This window comes from Hippocampus comes, unplaced genomic scaffold, assembly GCF_001891065.2.
Source record: "Hippocampus comes isolate QL1 unplaced genomic scaffold, H_comes_QL1_v1.1 scaffold76, whole genome shotgun sequence".
In the NCBI taxonomy this organism is placed as follows: Eukaryota; Metazoa; Chordata; class Actinopteri; order Syngnathiformes; family Syngnathidae; genus Hippocampus; species Hippocampus comes.
In genome coordinates, this window is record NW_017805277.1 from 50650 (window position 1) to 67253 (window position 16604).

Here is a 16604-nt window from a genome sequence, read left to right on the forward strand (position 1 = left end):
GGGGGGGGATAACAAGAACTCAGCATGAAAAGTCTCAAACAATCTTATATATTTTCCAGACGTTCTGTAATGGATTTGTGTTTGTGTCACCCTCTTCACAGACATCTGTGTTCACTCCGGCCTTCGGTTCAGTGACCAACGTACGTGTAAACAGCGCCATGACGACAGTACAGGTCCTTAACATGTTGCTACAAAAGTTTCGGGTAAGGCAAATGTGTATGTTTATGATACTGTATTGATTGCTTTCATTTATAATGGGCTTTCTTGTCATATTAATAGCCACCACACTCTTCAGTCCTGACTTAGATAATATTCTAATGTTGACTCTACTTCATATCGCTAATAAATAGTGTAAACCACACCATATAAAGGAAGGCAGCCAACCATGGACATAGCACACTGTTTGAATTCTTTTTTTTTTTTTGAAGGCAGCCAACTATGGACATAGCACACTGTTTTTTTTTTTTTTTAAACAATGTACCATACAAATTTTACAATATAAAGTAAATACATAAAGTCCCATGGTCAAAATATTATATTTACTTTTTATAAAAGTGGTGTCAGCTTTAGCTCAGCATATACTGTTGTCTTCTAATATATATAATATAGAATTTATTTTTTGTTAAACTTTTTTTTGTTTTTAACCTTTCAAAAATCTGTCAAAATAGTACAGTACATACAACTGTCCAAAATTAGGATTTATAGTGATTTTGGTCACATGCATATTATTATATTGTTTGATGACAAAAAAAAAGATACATGAAATACAACTACTATTAAAATATTACTAAAACAACTCTAGCACTGTTGTAATACTGTATTTGGCACATAATACTAATAATATGAATAATTATTATTGTTATTATTCATACTTATGTGAAATAAAAACTGATCATATTTTTTCAATATTTATATCTTTTAAGGTGGAAAATAAATCAGAGGAATTTGTTCTTTATATGGTCCACGAGTCTGGCGGTAGGTTATCATTTTCATAAGGAAAGATTCCGTGTCAGTTGAATAGTGGATTCGTAATTTCTTGATGATTCCAATCATTTTTGTCGTCGGATTTAGAGCGCACCCAATTGAGGGACAGCGAATACCCGCTGGTGACCCGTGTGCTTCACGGACCTTGTGAGATGATCTCCAAAATCTTCATCATGGAGGCAGACCTGGGAGAGGAAGTCACTTACGATGTGAGTTTCATTTCCATCAGGTGACCTCTCAAAATGACCATAGACACACAATGGCCTCATTATAATCGCTTCAAATTAGCACGCAGAGGAAAGGCTTTGGGACTCATCTGACAATAGGCGGCCATGTTGTGATTGCACCGAGAGGAAACCAGATCCTCACATGGAGAAACGCATACGTTGATGTTGGATAAAAACAAACAAAAATGTCAGGTTAAGAAATACATAAAAGATAACGACATCAAATGGACTGCTATTAGTTCAAGCCGTGTGTTTCTCGTGTCACGTTCCATGAGAGAGCTTACCGTAGTTAAACTCTTCAACAGTAAAGCAGCTTTCAGTTGCGTGAACCAGAAATCCTCTTTGTTTCTCATCGGCATCACTCCAAGTCCCAAGTCACATCCTGTGTACAGTACATGCAGCACAATCCTTGCTTTTCACTAACTGAAAGCATTAACTGAAGGCAGCAAGGCACAGTTTCAAGCAGGAAATGAAGGCCCAGCAAAGCACATCCAGGGAGGAAACTCCGAATTTTGTGCTGTCCATTTGCTCTGGACCAGAGCTTCTCTCTAGGGGTACGAGGACCCTTACATGTTTTCCAAGGACTTCCGCATAAACAACCACATTATCTTAGTTGTTGGTTTTGACTTGCCATTTTGAAAAAGGTTTTTTTTTTTTCAATTGAGTTGTGGAGGTTGTAAGTTAAATAGAATTGTAAGTTATATCACAGAAGCTGACATTTGAACAGGGGTGTGTCAACTTTTTATATCTACTATATGCTTGAAACTTTTGACCCGAGGTATGTGCATCCAACCCACGTATATTTTTGCTTCCTTGTGAAGAGTGAGTAGGAAATTTGTTTTGCATGTAGACATTTCGGTACGTGCAATATGTCACAATCATATAAGCGCTTTAAATGGTTAAAATAGGGAAGAGTAATTGGTTTAGTATATTGTGTGTTGGGGGCATTTTTTTTAATGTAGATATGCACTTTTCCTTTAATAATTCAACTTTAATAATTACTTTTTATTTTGCTGACTCTAAATTGTTCATCGGTGTGAACGTGAGTGTGGGTGGTTGTTTGTTTGTTCAGAATATGCCCTGTGATTGGCTGAGCTGAGGACCAGTTGTACGGCTTGTACGCACAGACTAATCCGACAAATAAATAATTTGGGGTAGACTCAAGATCATCCGCAACCCTAATGAGGAGAAGCACAACAGAAAATGGATGAATACTTTTCAGCACCTGAATATTCCCACGGTGAAAGATTACACTTCAATCACATCTTGATTGTTTAAAATATTTTTTTTTCCTTGCATGTTCTCCCCTTGTCAGGTTGCCCAGTACATCAAATTTGAGATTCCGGTTCTGGACAGCTTTGTAGAAAAGCTAAAAGAGGAAGAAGAGCGGGAAATAAACAAACTGATGAAAAAGTATGTGAACAATGTTGACTGTGAATCATACAAAGCCGTCCTCATTCAATATGTCCAATTGCGTTATGTGAGGCCGACATCCTTATCTCCTGCACATTATAAAATCAAAACAAACTTGTCTGTCAATGGAGCCAGTGTTATTTTAACTGCTGCAGTCATATGAGGGACATTCCTTCATCGGAAGCCAATCAATGTGATCATTTAACTGCTATATCTAAAATCTATTTCCAAGTATCTGTGAAGTGTCCCGGGGTGTACTGAAAGGCATTAATTAAATCTCATGTCTTCTTCTTACTATTATTATTAGTAGTGGTAGTAGTACCATTCAACTATTTTTACTTATTTATTTATTTATTTATTTATTTATTATATCTATTTCTTTTTAAATATAATACAGGTGATGTGTTTTCTTCCCCCTGTGCAGGTACATCGCATTGAGGTCAATGATTGTCCATCAGCTGGAGTGCAAAACTCACCCCTGTGACCCAGTATAAAGGGTGTGTGTGTGTGTGTGTGTGTGTGTGTGTGTGTGTGTGTGTGTGTGTGTGGATAGTCCTATTTATATATTCACAATTTGTATGACACATTCTTACTGCTTACATGTGTTTTTGTCATGTAATCTGATCGTAATGTTTTCTATGACTTTTATGTAATAAATCAACTGTGTGGCCTTAAAGTTGTTTCTGTTCTCATCAAAGCAAACATGTCATTGAAAAAAAGAGACAAATCATTTCCTGTTCTGCTGCTGAAACTGATGAGTCTTAGCATTGTTCTTTGGAGTGAGCCTTTTTGCCAACTAGTTCCCATGTGCCTCTTGCATGAGAGCGTGTGTGTGTGTGTGTGTGTGTGTGTGTGCGCGCGCATGTGCGTGTGTGTTACACAATGGAGTATCCTGAGAGAGAAGGGCCGTTCCTTGTTTCCCACACTTTGGCGAACAGTAAGAAGTGTTGACTGTTGTCATTTTGCAGGGCTAACCTTGACCTTCAGTCAGTCCACTATTATAATTAGTTGAGTAATGCAATTACTTATGCTCTATATCTTTAATCACATCCCCTTTCCTTTGGTCGCGACCCCGTGGGAGAATACGCTCGATACATTCGGACTGAAAATGACATCACAGTGCCTCAGGGCTCAGGTGACGTTTGGTCATGTGAAGTGTGCAGGCTGAACGCTTAGGCACTGTGATGTTATTTTCAGTTGACAGCAAGTGGCAGTACAAAGCAAAATGGCAGCACCTACGGATGGCTAAAAAAGGAGTGGATTTTTCATCTTAACCAATCTTCCACAAACACACTATTTATCAGAATACGGGGGAACATAGAACATATTAATCTGAGGAAAATGCTTTAAAGGGGTCATATATTATGCAAAATGTACTTTTTATTTGATTGCATAAACTTTCTGGAGTGCCTGCTCAGCTTTGAAACTAAACCCATCCATGGAATTGATTAACAAAATAACCACAGTCACACCGAGTATCTCCACCAGTTAGTATAGGATCAGCAGAAGCGGGTGTAAATCCTGAGTGACTTTCAAGGCCAGAGTCCATACACCAATGTTTTTATTGTCTTAATGGGTACTCGCTTTCAGGCCCCCACGTTCTGGGTTCTGCTTGCGCAAGTAGATGCAAGCAGCTGGCAAACACTGACTAGTGAGCCAACATGCCATTACTTTGTACTTACCTATACAGTACCTGCCAGTACTTTGACTAGTCTCTTGTCAAAAAATACAAGATCCTGCCTCAGTTGTCACGGCAATGAAGGTCGAGCTCGCCATAGAACTAGCAATTATGAAATGAAGGTTGGCTCACTTGCAAGAGACATCCACCCCTTAAAAGTCTGAATTTAGTAAGACAAGAATTAGGGTAAGTATGCGTTAAGGCCTTTATCTTGAGGCATTTTGTTGAAAGACGTGGGAACTCTTCACTTGCAGAAAAAAAATGCATGATGTCCCCATTAATACCAGTACTTAAAGCAGTACTGTATTGGGTCAATACTCATATTTTCCGTAAAAAAATAAAAAAGATTGTTTATCCAGTTTAGCTCCTCCTTACTCCTCCCTCAAACACACATAACATCCACCCTCCAGCAGTAAAACAATCCACAGTACCTCAATACGCAATAAAAAAATAACCTGCTCACTGAACGACTTTTTCAAAATACTGACACAAAGGTCTTACTAACACACAACAAAAACCGACCGTGGTTTCTATCACATTTAAACTTTGCAGAATAGGGCAAGGGAGGACCTCAACTGCCCAGGGCCTCTCTCAGCTTTCCTATCATGCCCCCTGCTGGCCAAACATTTACTTCAACTTTCCTTCTAAATGTACAGTACTGTATAATGTAGTTAGATGTTGACAAGTGTAGTCTGTTGTTGAAAAGATAAAACGACTCTCCTACAATACAGTGGAATGTTAAAAAATACTTCCTGCAACAGTTAACATGATTTTCAGCCAATATTCGGATTTGCAGATTTAAAAAATCATTTGATACTCTAAGAATTGGATTTAATTGGATGTTGCAGGTGAGCCAATAGAAATTGGTGATTTTTGGAAATCAATGTTTTTAATGAAAGAAAATAAAGACAAGGGTTCAGGGATAACGAAAATTCATTTTTATTTTTTCATTTTTTAAACCAGGTGTAATTTTAGTCATTTTCTCAAATTCTGGACGCTTTTTGGGGCTATTCTGAGACACTTTTCATTCTTCCTGGGTGACCGCTGAGAAGTTAGTTAATAACATTTTAAATCCAAACCACTGACGTGCATTAATTAGTTAGATATCTCTTACTTGAAAGGTGGCCAACGCCGTTCCCTAGCGGTAGATTACCGTAATGCACGATATGGGCAATCGTTGGGGGTTGACTTTTATTTTGCTATTGGAGGCTGGCCTGACAGCACGTTTACATGTTCAGTTGCACAACGCGAAACTCAACAACCAGGGGTTACCTCACTTGCACTTGGAAGCAAAGCAACGTCCAGTGAATTGACGAAGCCTTTTTGTTTCTGCGTTAAACCGGTCAAGTAGAGAGTCTTAATGTCGTTGGGCGCCGACGCTAGAATAGTCATCATCGGATGCGGAATATCAGGGATAGCTGCAGCACACAGACTTATTAAAGCAGGGTTTAATCATGTGAGGATTCTTGAAGCGACTGGAAGAAGCGGAGGGAGAATTAAAACGGGCAAATTTGGTGAGTACAACAGGGAACGCAGTTTTTCTCGACCTGGAGTTCATTTTGTGGATCTCGTGTTACGAGCCGAGTGTACTGACTCTTCGGTTTACGACGGAACGCCTACTAGGGCGACCGAACGCGAGTGTTTTACTCCACTAACCTCGTCCAGCGCAACTACAGTTCATAGTTGAATGAAAAAAACACCTATTATTGTCCATTAATATTTAACTCGACTGAACAACTGGAAGTACAGTACAACGATAAAACTTGTTGGCAGGTCTTGTACCGCTGCGAGTTTATTACCGAACTGCCTTTCGCATGCGTATGTTAGATTTGAATTCTAATCTTCAAAGTACTGTAACTCATACTAGCCCTTACACCGTAGCGCCATGATGTGAAATATATCGTAAATCTTTATATGTGCGTGTGTGTGTGTGTGTGTGTGTGTGTGTGTGTGTGTGTGTGTGTGTGTGTGTGTGTGTACTGTATATGTATTAAAACCGACATAAAATAAAATAATAAAATACATTTATAAGAGGGAAAAAAATACAAAACACATTTTTTTTAAAAAGTACCCATACCAGTGTTTCCACAGTAATTGTAAACGCAACTTGGCATCAGTTCTGAGAAGCATTCAAACGGCATATAAAAGAATACATAAGATTCAGTGTTAGATAGCCCACATAACATGCAGCGCAGTCTGTACATATAATCGTCATTACAAATTTGAACATTAATGACATGTGCCAGATATTTGCAGACGAGAGAAACAATTTGCCCTTACAGGTAAAATGATGGAAATGCAAGCTCTTGGACTCCTTGTGCTCTGCAAATGTAACATTGTTTTGGGCTTTGTATCTTAACATCAAATTGGGCACCATACTTGGAGCATATTTTGCATAGCTGTTGAAATCCAGCCCTGATAGGAGAGAACATCAACAGATCATCAGCATACTGGTCAATAGAATCAGTTACCACTCATACATCCTGTTTTACAGCCTCTCAATTGATGAGATAAATTATTCATTTGCACATTGGGGCTGGTGAAAGTAAGCCTCCCAGCAAACTCCATTACCAACAACAAACCATTCATACATATGGAAAATGTATAGTCTTAAATACACAGTACCTAACCTATGTTTTTGGAATGTTGGAGGAACATACAGTTCACAATAACCGACCAATTGTGCCTTTTGTGTATAGGTGATAACATAGTGGAGATCGGGGCCAACTGGATCCATGGACCATCAAAGGAGAACCCGGTCTTTTGTTTGGCTCAGCAATATGGCCTGCTTAGTCCAGAGGCGCTCACCCCGGAGAACCAGGCAATGGATGTTGGAGGACATCCTCCCTGGATCTCCAGTGTCTTCACCAGCACAGGTCACTCTTGAGAAAACCTCTTTGTCAACCAAATAAGACGTGATGAACTCATGTGGTGCTACTCTCCTAATGAAAAGGTCGCAAAATGAGCCTTGACGACCTGTCCCCTGCTGTGGAGATGTACAAAGAGCTTTTGGATGAGAGTACACAATTTTTGGAGAGGGGAGAACCCTGGCCCAGCGTGGGCCAATTTATACGTGCAGAGGTATGATCAGCATGTCCATGTTCAACCAGAACTTGACTGTAACATTTTTTTCTTGCTTGGGTGTAGGTGCTACAGAGATCAGCGGAGAAGTGGAAAGCAGACAATGCAGGATGTTTGCAGCGGTGCATGTTCACCACCCTGCTGAAGGTGGAGTGTTGCATTTGTGGTTCTCACACCTTGGATGACCTGGGCTTGGGTGCAAGTGGCCTCTATAAATCAATACCGGGACTTGACTGCACCTTCCCAGGGTTCGTAGTCCAACATCGTCTACATGAAACATGCAGACTATGCATATTCAATACCTCAATAACTGTTCATGGTATAAGTAAAGATAACACTTCTTTGCCATACCAAACAGCCCTTTTCCTACTCTAATGAGATTAAATACAAGAGCTGTATTCAAACTTCAAGGTGTGAAAAGAACAAAAAACATCCTGTAAATTGTTGTAATGGAAGTAAATGAAAGTAGCAATAATAAATAAAATCCACATACATTCATCTCATATCCCAGTTCTGTATTCTGTGTCTTATTTCAGAGGTTATGAAGGTCTAGTAAGAAACCTGATGTCAGAGTTGCCTGCTGGCGTGGTGAGCTACAACCAGCCAGTTAGCTGCATCCACTGGAACAACTCTGACAAGAGAGATGCACAGGTGAACGTGGAGTGCCATGGCGGGAAGGTAGTGGCTGCTGATCATGTGATCGTCACGGTTCCTTTAGGTATGATCACGCTTCAGGACTTAAGTCATTTGCTCCCCCTTGAAGTCACTACTGTATCAAGCTGTTCTTACTTCTGTTTGGTCAGGTTACTTGAAGAAGCACCATACGTCACTGTTCCGTCCTCCCCTTCCTCTGCACAAAATCCACTCAATCCAGAGGTTTGGCTTTGGCACCAACAATAAAATATTTGTGGAATTTGATTCGCCCTGGTGGGATGAGGACTGTGAGGTCATCTACTTTGTGTGGGAAGACGATGTGAGTGAATTCATGAAGATGGAGATTTGCTGCTACTTCGGCTTTGTCATATGAGTAGTACCGTTTAAGTGAACCTATGTCTTAACATTGTTGAATCGTTGTTGAATGCTATCCTCTTTGTCAAGGCAGAATTGTGACGATGTACTATGACCTAATGCATATCTTCTGCCTTTTCTGCATCATTGGTGATTAATCTTTACAACCTAAAATTTAATCTGTTGTTGGTCATCACATTGTTCAGGACACCATGGTCGACCAGGTGGAGGATGTTCCAGGATCCTGGATTAAGAAATTGGTCGGCTTCACTGTGGTAAAACCCAGTGAAAGGTCAGCAGTTATGGATTCCTATGCTCATCTTTATCAGATCATGCCCAAAAGTGTAGGTTGCATTTTTAGGGTTTGACGCTCTATTTATGGACCAAATTTCTTGAAAATAATTCAACAATTATTTCTCAGCAAAAGCCAATTTGATGGATTGAATTAACAATTAAATACAAACATGCGCAACCGTATTTAGTGGCACCTGCCTTTTATACAGAAAGTTACAACAACATGTTGACACAAATGCACAGACAGTATACTGCATTCCCAAAACATGCTTGTTGGGTTCATTGAAATTTTCCATTGGCGTCAAGAAAAGTGTGATTGCTTGTTTGTCTAAATGTGCCCTGCAATTGACTGGCGGCCAAATCAACTGTGATAGGCGCCAACTCACCCGTGACCCTGATGAAGAAAAGCAATACACAAAATGTTTTTCTTTCAGCAGTGATAACAGAGAGGGTGCAATTGCTTGTTTTGAGTGGTGGGTTGAAAAAAAGTCTTTACACCTCCAGGTACGGCCATATTTTGTGTGGCTGGATCGCTGGGAAGGAATCACATTATATGGAGACTTTGTCTGAGCAGGAGGTCATGTATGCCATCACCCAGCTTGTCCGCAGGTTTACAGGTGAATGTTAGTCTTTTATGCTTTTACTGCTCAAGATTGACTTTTTTGTAATTAGTTTTGCGTGTGCGTGCGTGTGTGTGTGTGTGCGCGCGCGCATAGGTAATCCCATAATCACTCCGCGGAAAATCATGAGGTCTCAATGGTTTCACGACCCCTGGACATGCGGATCATACAGTTACCCTTCAAGAGGCTGCTCATTGCAGGACATCGAGAATTTAATGGAGCCTGTGCCGTCTAAGCAAACGCTCTCACAAGTACTGACGTTTCAAACATTAAAAAAAAAAAAAAACAAGAAAGGTTTATAACAAACTTGTCTGGCGTGTTCTTCCCAGCCGCTCCAAGTGTTGTTTGCTGGAGAGGCGACTCATCCCTCCTACTTCTCTACCGTCCATGGAGCTCTTCTCACTGGCTGGAGGGAAGCCGACAGGCTCCTCGCTCACTACTCCCCTGCCGCTCGGTCTGAACAACCAACCAAGTCAAAGCTGTAAAGGAATTATGCAAGATGAAGTTATTTCAATGTAACTTGATCTTAATCTTGATCAAGGTTTAGCTATCTTTGTAAAGAAGTAGCCTCAAAGGAAAAGCAGCTAAATTGTCTAAATGAGGAGAAATTGGTTTTGCTGTTTTGGAGAGCAACAAACATTACCTTGTAAAGTAAGGGGATATGCAAAAAAAGTTTACTTTATTCCTACCTGCCACACTCATCAATTTAACATGAAACATTGTTATTAATTACATACTGCTACAAGTCTCACTTTAAGATATTGAAATTGTATTTGAAGTCTTTTTTCCATAATATGCAACTTTTAATTTTATTTACTTGTGAGGGTGATGTTCAGTATTTCCATAATATGCAACTATACAAAAAAAAAATTTTAATTTTATTTACTTGTGAGGGTGATGTTCAGTGTTGAACCGTTTCACATGAAATTCTGCCCCTATTCCACTTGCGTAAATAAATGACAAGTGGTTAGTATCTGCTTCAACAGTTTGCTTCAACAAGCTGCAGCACAGTGGGCCCCATGACGGATAAGTGCTGTAGAAAATGATTAGACAGCAACATTATTGCATAAGTGTGCCTCAGCTTGCCAAAATAAAAAGCCAATATAAAAACTGAATTTTTATTCTTTTTCACTTCATGAAATATGGGAGCAAAAGCAAATGCGTTATGTTTTAAGTTATTGCGTCATTTTTTAGTTTATCTTCATTTAGTTGACATTGTAAACATTTGATTTTCACCAGACCCCAGCAAATATGCGTCCATAAAATACAGTAGTCAGAATGTATTTGTGGTACAGGACTGGTTATTTAATGTACACAGTGCTGCGCATGTCTCGATTCAAACGGGAAGGAAAAGCGGAACTAGTTTTAAGTTTTTAGTTCTGAGTCGGCGTGTAAATAGTGGTGCGCAGAATGTCCATTTATTTATTTATAAATCGTGACTGGGAGAAATACCGACCGAGGCACAGATGTGACCTTTGAAAGTCACATACATATTTACCAAGGCCATGAAATTGTACCAGTCACTTTGCGATGTCGCCAAATTTCGAAGCGCATTCGACTTTGGAGGACGGGAAGTGGCTCACTGGTTCCCTGGACACATGGCTAAAGGTGACTGCAAGTAAAGTAATTGACATTAAATAAATGCATTCTTTCCTGAATACGGATTTGTAGTGAACTGATTTCTCTTTTTGACTGTGGTCAGGGCTGAAGAAGATGAGAGCCAGTCTGAAGAGTGTGGACTGCATCATAGAAATACACGATGCTAGAATATCCTTGTTGATGAAGCTGCGTGTTAGTTCGCGCTCAAAGTACTCCGATAAAACATCTTTAACTTTAACATTAAGTACATCCCCTTGTCTGGAAGAAACCCTGTGTTTCAGGAGACTCTGGACATCAAACCACATCTGCTTGTTCTCAACAAGATGGACTTGGCTGACTTGTCACACAAACAGGTGCTGTTTGAATTAATGGAACCTTAATTTAAAACAAAAAACACACTACTGTACACTCACTTGGATTCATTCCCCATAATTGTCTGCAGTACAGAATCGATATCAAGCAGAATATTGTGGAGAACTTAATTTATTTTTGTGGTTAAGTAAAGAACTTGTGAAATGAAGGAACTTTTCAATTCGAGATGTCCTTACGTGCAGTTTCATTTATACAGTATGTAATTTGTCATTTTTTTCTCTCTGCAGAGGATCCTGAAGGAGCTTGATAGAAGTGGCGTGAAGAATGTTCTTTTCACTAACTGTTTAAAGCAAAGAGACAACAACGTTACCAAGGCATGCGTCGTCCCTGAATGGCCAATATATTTGATTACCGGCCTTCATTAATGATCGTATTAATTAAAAGCCCTCGTCCTCTCACTTTTTTGTGCAGTTGGTGCCGACAGTTCTGGAGATGATGACGAAGTCATGCCGTTTTCACAGAGAAGAGGTACACCCCGAGTAAAACAGGCAAAGACTCTTAACAACCTCATACAATGAGGATATTGAATTCAAAGTGTCACATGGAGTAGTCCATGCCTTATTTTGATAATGACATGCAAATATACATTATTCCAGAATCGTAATTATTGCCTGATGGTGATTGGAGTGCCCAATGTGGGAAAATCATCACTTATCAACTCCCTCAGAAGGACACATTTGAAAAAAGGTACAGTTTTTTTAGATACTTTAGGCTGTCTTTATTATGAGCAACACGAATAAATGAGATGTCCCGTTCAGGCCGTGCATCTCCAGTAGGTGGAGAGCCTGGTATAACTCGAGCTGTCCTCACTAGGATTCAGGTCAGTGGTGTGTGTATTGTTTTTAATATAGTTTTTGTTATTGTTCTTCTTCATTATATATAATGGTCTGTATCATTCTCAGGTGTGTGAACGTCCCATGATGCACCTGTTGGACACCCCAGGTGTCTTGCCCCCAAACATAGAGAGTGTCGAGACGGGCATGAAACTGGCGTTATGTGGTGAGCAGGCGAAACAAGCTAATTTAGTGATTCCCAGCAGAAATTATCCAGTCCCACCCCCCATCCCCCTCATTCCATTTTCATCAAAATCCTTACGTGTTTCCTAAAACTAATGTTAAGCTTTATTCATGTGTATATTTGCCACCGATGTCGAGAGATGGGCAGAACGATTAAAATCTTCCAATTGCGTGTGCTCTGAGATTTTTCCAGTGTAAAAAAAAAAAAAAATCTGTGGTTCTATTCAGGTTGGGGAACTGTGCTAAATCACTGCTTTAATTGAACTGTGTTGGAATAAGTGCTTCTCTCGTCTCTCTCCAGGAACTATCCTGGACCATTTAGTGGGTGAGGATATCATCGCTGACTACTTGCTTTATTCTCTGAATCGGCTTGGAAATTTCAGGTAGCAATTGCGTGTGTGTGAGCCAACGTTACATGATCAGTGTTGCCATTTTAGGTCTCTATTGGTCCGTTTTGTTGTGTTTGTGTGCAGTTACGTTGAAAAATACGACCTGCAAGAGCCTAGCGACGACATCCAACATGTCCTCAAGCACATCGCTGTGAAGCTCAGGAAGACTCAGCGTGTCACAGCCATCACTGGAGTGGGTGAGAGAGAACACCGCTTACAAATACAACCAAATATTGACAACCAGAAATAAAATGTTAAAGTGCTTAGAAGAATAGTTTTATCAAAGGGCTTTTCTTAGGATTAAATAATATATCATAAAACAAGTACAAGGAGACCAATACGTCATCACTCATATTATCAGTGTGTTATTTGGGTTGTCCAGTAAACAAGGGATGCATGAATGAATGCTGGATTTTATTTTGGCCATCCAGTACCACAATAATCTATAACACCTTACATTAAATTTCAACTCTCCAATATTTGAATTAACATTTCAAGATGTGTAGCTGTCATGCAGGTGGAATTTGAAGTTCACCACTTTAATATTACTACAGAATTAGTCAAACACATTTAATCAGTGTTAATGCGACATTGTGGGTGCCTTATCCACCTATCTTCTCTAAAAATAATTTAATCACTGTAAAAAAAGCAAAAGGAATAAGGTTCTCTCGCTTTCATTGCAAGTGACGACAATGGTGATGGTAGACCTAAGTGTTGAGACACCACGCGATTCTTACTGCTTTGCACGTGAAGAAAATAAAATACAATTATGATTCTCTTTCTTCTCTTATCGTTTTGTTAGGGAGTATGTTTACATACATGTTTTGACAAATGACGTTATTTTAACATTATCTGCAAAGGAAAAAAAATCTTTATTATTTCTGTGATCCAAGTTAATGCTGGGGAAAGCCACGCTGGATAAAAGTGTTTTCTTTGAAGAGATACAAAGCAAATACCAGAAACATTAAGATGCGCCACTGAATGATAACAGTGTTTTTATTCTTCTTTAGGCAATGTCAACATCATCATTCCAAACTACGCAGCAGCAGCGTACATTTTCATCCGAGCTTTTAGGAAAGGAGAGCTGGGCCAAGTGATTCTGGACTAGGAGGACTCATTCTAATGGATGCACCTGTATATTTATACATTGTAAGTAAAATGCATCATGCATGATGTAGTTTGAATGTGTCTTGCTTTTAGAATGAAAAAGGCACATGTCTTTTGGAGTTGGTTTAAACTTGTTTATTTGCATTGAGACAGATAACAAAGGTATTCTGTACCGCACACAAGTGTTCCATAGATAAGGTCAACAAGAGGAAGAATCTTTGGGGATACATCAAAACCTGTTTTGATCAGCACCACATCTTTATACCTGACTCACAAAGATACTGAATTTCCCCAAATAGTGTCCACCCCTCTAATATGACACAATGCCCCAACTTGTCATCCACAAAAAAACAAAGCCTCTCATTTTCTGTTGGGAAAATGGGTCGTAATGGCCATGATCTCCGCTCAAAGACTTGGAATTTTGAACTCTGTTGTTAACAGCAGCACCTGCCCAGCCTCGTAAACAATCCCTCAGTTGAATTCGAGGGTGGAGTCAGCATATGATGTAAATAATTTCCCCTGGGCATTATATTAAAAGATCTTAGATGCCTCTCCCATCTGTAGGTGAGTAAATAAACCCCTGGCCAATAATTAGACACACAGATACTAAACCAACATTTCTGAATGAGAATATAGTTGATCCTGCGGAGGGATAGCCTCATTTGTTCTCTGAAAGTGTTCAAAAATTACTGAGGCAATGATGCTATTAGGCTAAGGAGATGCATATTCAAATGGACTTTTGATCTTTGTGTATTCTTCAGACTTGATATATTTTTTCAACCCGTTTGGTCCACAACACTCAAGCTGGTGCAAATGAGTTAGTGCATTTTACGTGTAAGTAAACAGTGCATTGTTTGCTTTGTGATCACAAATTTGTTTTCCCGCCAGTCTTTCCAGTTGCTTCCAGCCTGTCCTGCATTGATCAGGTCCAGCGCATTTCTCCTTAACAGCTCATTACAACATGTAGTCCCACAAAAGTATATAGTTGGAGGACAGTGTTGCCATGGTGATAGAGAACATTTGGCAGAAGGATGTTCCCGCTGTGGAGCCAGACATATGGGCATCAAAGTAACCGGTCCTGTTGTAATAATCCAGCTCCTCATCGGAGTCGGCGTTGCTGCGGCGGTAAGCAGACGCGTACCATTTATCCGCGGTCAGGGCCACTGCAGCCCCAGCAGCCGCAGCGGCGGCCACACGCACTGGGGACGTCCGGCCCACTGCCCTGAAGCGAGACCGCGGACCGCCATAACCACCCGCTCCGCGGTACGAGCCCCCTATGGAGTTGCGGGCAGGGGAGCCTCTGGACGAGCCTCTGGACGAGCCCCGGGAACCCCCACGGCCCCCTTTACAAAGCACAGGCTCGCACAAGAAGGTGGAGAGCAGGAGGAACATCCAGCAGGTTGCGAGCACCTGGTTCATCTGTGCAGGAGGGCAACCATAGAAGAACATTTTACTAAGATGTGATGAAGGGGCTCATTAACATTTTTTAAAAGGACTACAAGTTTGTTTACATAATTCAGAAATTATTTTACTGCGATTACCTCTGGTATGAGTAATAATCAATGTTATTCAGATGTGGAGCCCTGAGGAACAGTATGGAAAGTGACTTGAGATAATTTATTCTTGTTGCAAATTGGTCTCACGTAATGGTTTACATATTCTCAACTCAACTGTATTTGTAGAGCACTTTAAAACAACCACTGCTGTATACAAAGTGCTGTACATGAAGAAAATATCATATATATACAACAATAAAACAATACATTAATAACGAAGACAGTAGAAAGCACAAAAACAGTAAAAGTAAGATCAAATCGGAGTCAAAAGCCAAAGAATACAAATGAGATTTGAGACTAGTTTTATTGATGGGCAGCGAGGGGGCTTGACGACAAAGCAAAGACAAATTAACAAAAGATGGTTAATACATCATGACAGATTTTTAAAAAAACTTTATATACCTCATGAGACGCTGTGATAATATCGCTGAAATATGATGGATTGTGCTATGATCCTCATTACTGTCACATCACTGCTTTTATGGCTGTCTCCTCAGGTGTAAGCAAAACAAGTCCATTATTTTGGAAATGACAGTTGTTTGAACATGAGAAAAACAAATTCTCCGTGTATCATATTTTACATTTTAGTTATAGAAAAAAATGTAGTACCCATTCACTGAGCATTCTCAAACATCGATGTCAAATACGTTGATGCTGTCGAAAGCTGATGCACTGTGCACATTGCATAGGTTGAAACAAAATTTTTTACTTATTTCCTTCAAATAAACATGCTAGAGAAATGAGAGGTTATGCCAAACCACAAATGAACTATATACAAAAATATAGAAAAAGTTTGGAATTAATGCACCTGATTGATAATGAGACAGCAATGGTAATCAATATAAGCTTGGCGAATCGAACAATATGCACAGACCGCACGCCATATTTTCCAGTGTACCATTATTCATCTTCATCCAACCCTGTTAATTAGCCTACTAGGTCATTGTAGCCTTCATGTAATGGATCTTATCAAGATGCTCCCATCACATAATAATCAACGCATCCTTGTGGTTGGTGCCTACCTTGATCCTTGTTTATCTTCAACACAAAGAAGAAGAAAGGTGGTCAAAATGGTCACGGGGATGCTGGTGCGCGTTCATGTGGATGGCAGCGCGGGAACGAGCAAGCACGGGTAGGCGCGTTGCCGCTACACGTCAGCGTCTCTGTTATATTGGTAGTATCTGCGCAGTAAACATACTGCCACTCAGTGCCTTGAACTTAAAACGACAACCTACATGGTATGCAAAATTTATTAACTCG

General features: G+C 39.9%; 4 protein-coding genes across 8 annotated transcripts in view; 3 read left to right on the forward strand and 1 right to left on the reverse strand.

Annotated features, from left to right (window-relative positions):
• Positions 1-3300, forward strand: part of rassf4a (Ras association domain family member 4a) — a gene marked incomplete at its 5' end in the record, with an annotated part of 19650 nt that extends 16350 nt beyond the window's left edge. Inside the window, 5 exons of the mRNA XM_019870325.1 lie at positions 102-203; positions 924-975; positions 1072-1193; positions 2527-2624; positions 3049-3300. Of these exons, the coding sequence (XP_019725884.1) occupies positions 102-203; positions 924-975; positions 1072-1193; positions 2527-2624; positions 3049-3118 (444 nt within the window). The remainder of the gene's footprint in view (positions 1-101; positions 204-923; positions 976-1071; positions 1194-2526; positions 2625-3048) is intronic.
• Positions 3301-5482: 2182 nt separating this feature from the next.
• On the forward strand, positions 5483-10118 carry paox (polyamine oxidase). The gene is made up of 10 exons (XM_019870546.1): positions 5483-5816; positions 7002-7178; positions 7256-7383; positions 7450-7631; positions 7920-8101; positions 8187-8356; positions 8598-8683; positions 9190-9302; positions 9402-9556; positions 9635-10118. Exons 1-10 carry the CDS (start codon positions 5663-5665, stop codon positions 9788-9790), a joined length of 1503 nt encoding a protein of 500 aa, XP_019726105.1. The 5' UTR covers positions 5483-5662; the 3' UTR covers positions 9791-10118.
• Positions 10119-10522: 404 nt separating this feature from the next.
• mtg1 (mitochondrial ribosome-associated GTPase 1) lies at positions 10523-14899 on the forward strand. Of its 4 annotated transcripts, none has more exons than XM_019870549.1 (12): positions 10533-10913; positions 11008-11072; positions 11153-11257; positions 11504-11590; positions 11688-11744; positions 11873-11963; positions 12035-12096; positions 12179-12275; positions 12594-12675; positions 12766-12878; positions 13692-13830; positions 14884-14899. In XM_019870549.1, the coding sequence occupies exons 1-11, from the start codon at positions 10811-10813 to the stop codon at positions 13787-13789; spliced, it is 960 nt and encodes a 319-aa protein (XP_019726108.1). In that variant the 5' UTR covers positions 10533-10810; the 3' UTR covers positions 13790-13830; positions 14884-14899. The 4 variants fall into 4 exon arrangements, with proteins under 4 accessions (XP_019726109.1, XP_019726108.1, XP_019726107.1 ...); XM_019870548.1 differs by lacking the exon at positions 14884-14899 and adding an exon at positions 14677-14749; XM_019870547.1 differs by lacking the exon at positions 14884-14899 and having other exon boundaries at positions 10534-10913; positions 13692-14159.
• On the reverse strand, positions 14647-16578 carry sprn (shadow of prion protein). Of its 2 annotated transcripts, XM_019870553.1 has the most exons (2): positions 16367-16578; positions 14647-15207 (listed from the first exon to the last, which is right to left on the reverse strand). In XM_019870553.1, the coding sequence occupies exon 2, from the start codon at positions 15205-15207 to the stop codon at positions 14743-14745; it is 465 nt and encodes a 154-aa protein (XP_019726112.1). In that variant the 5' UTR covers positions 16367-16578; the 3' UTR covers positions 14647-14742. The 2 variants fall into 2 exon arrangements, with proteins under 2 accessions (XP_019726112.1, XP_019726111.1); XM_019870552.1 differs by lacking the exon at positions 16367-16578 and having other exon boundaries at positions 14647-15505.
• Between the last annotated feature and the right edge of the window lie 26 nt (positions 16579-16604).

Excerpts from the sequence above, each read along its gene's own strand:
- paox (XM_019870546.1), top strand. The coding sequence starts at position 5,663 with ATGTCGTTGGGCGCCGACGCTAGAATAGTCATCATCGGATGCGGAATA. Across the intron at positions 5,817-7,001 it reads AATTAAAACGGGCAAATTTG|GTGATAACATAGTGGAGATC; the intron begins GTGAGTACAACA and ends TTTTGTGTATAG. Across the intron at positions 9,557-9,634 it reads CTAAGCAAACGCTCTCACAA|CCGCTCCAAGTGTTGTTTGC; the intron begins GTACTGACGTTT and ends TGTTCTTCCCAG.
- mtg1 (XM_019870549.1), top strand. The coding sequence starts at position 10,811 with ATGAAATTGTACCAGTCACTTTGCGATGTCGCCAAATTTCGAAGCGCA. Across the intron at positions 11,073-11,152 it reads TAGAAATACACGATGCTAGA|ATCCCCTTGTCTGGAAGAAA; the intron begins ATATCCTTGTTG and ends AACATTAAGTAC. Across the intron at positions 11,591-11,687 it reads GAGACAACAACGTTACCAAG|TTGGTGCCGACAGTTCTGGA; the intron begins GCATGCGTCGTC and ends TTTTTTGTGCAG.
- sprn (XM_019870552.1), bottom strand. The coding sequence starts at position 15,237 with ATGTTCTTCTATGGTTGCCCTCCTGCACAGATGAACCAGGTGCTCGCA.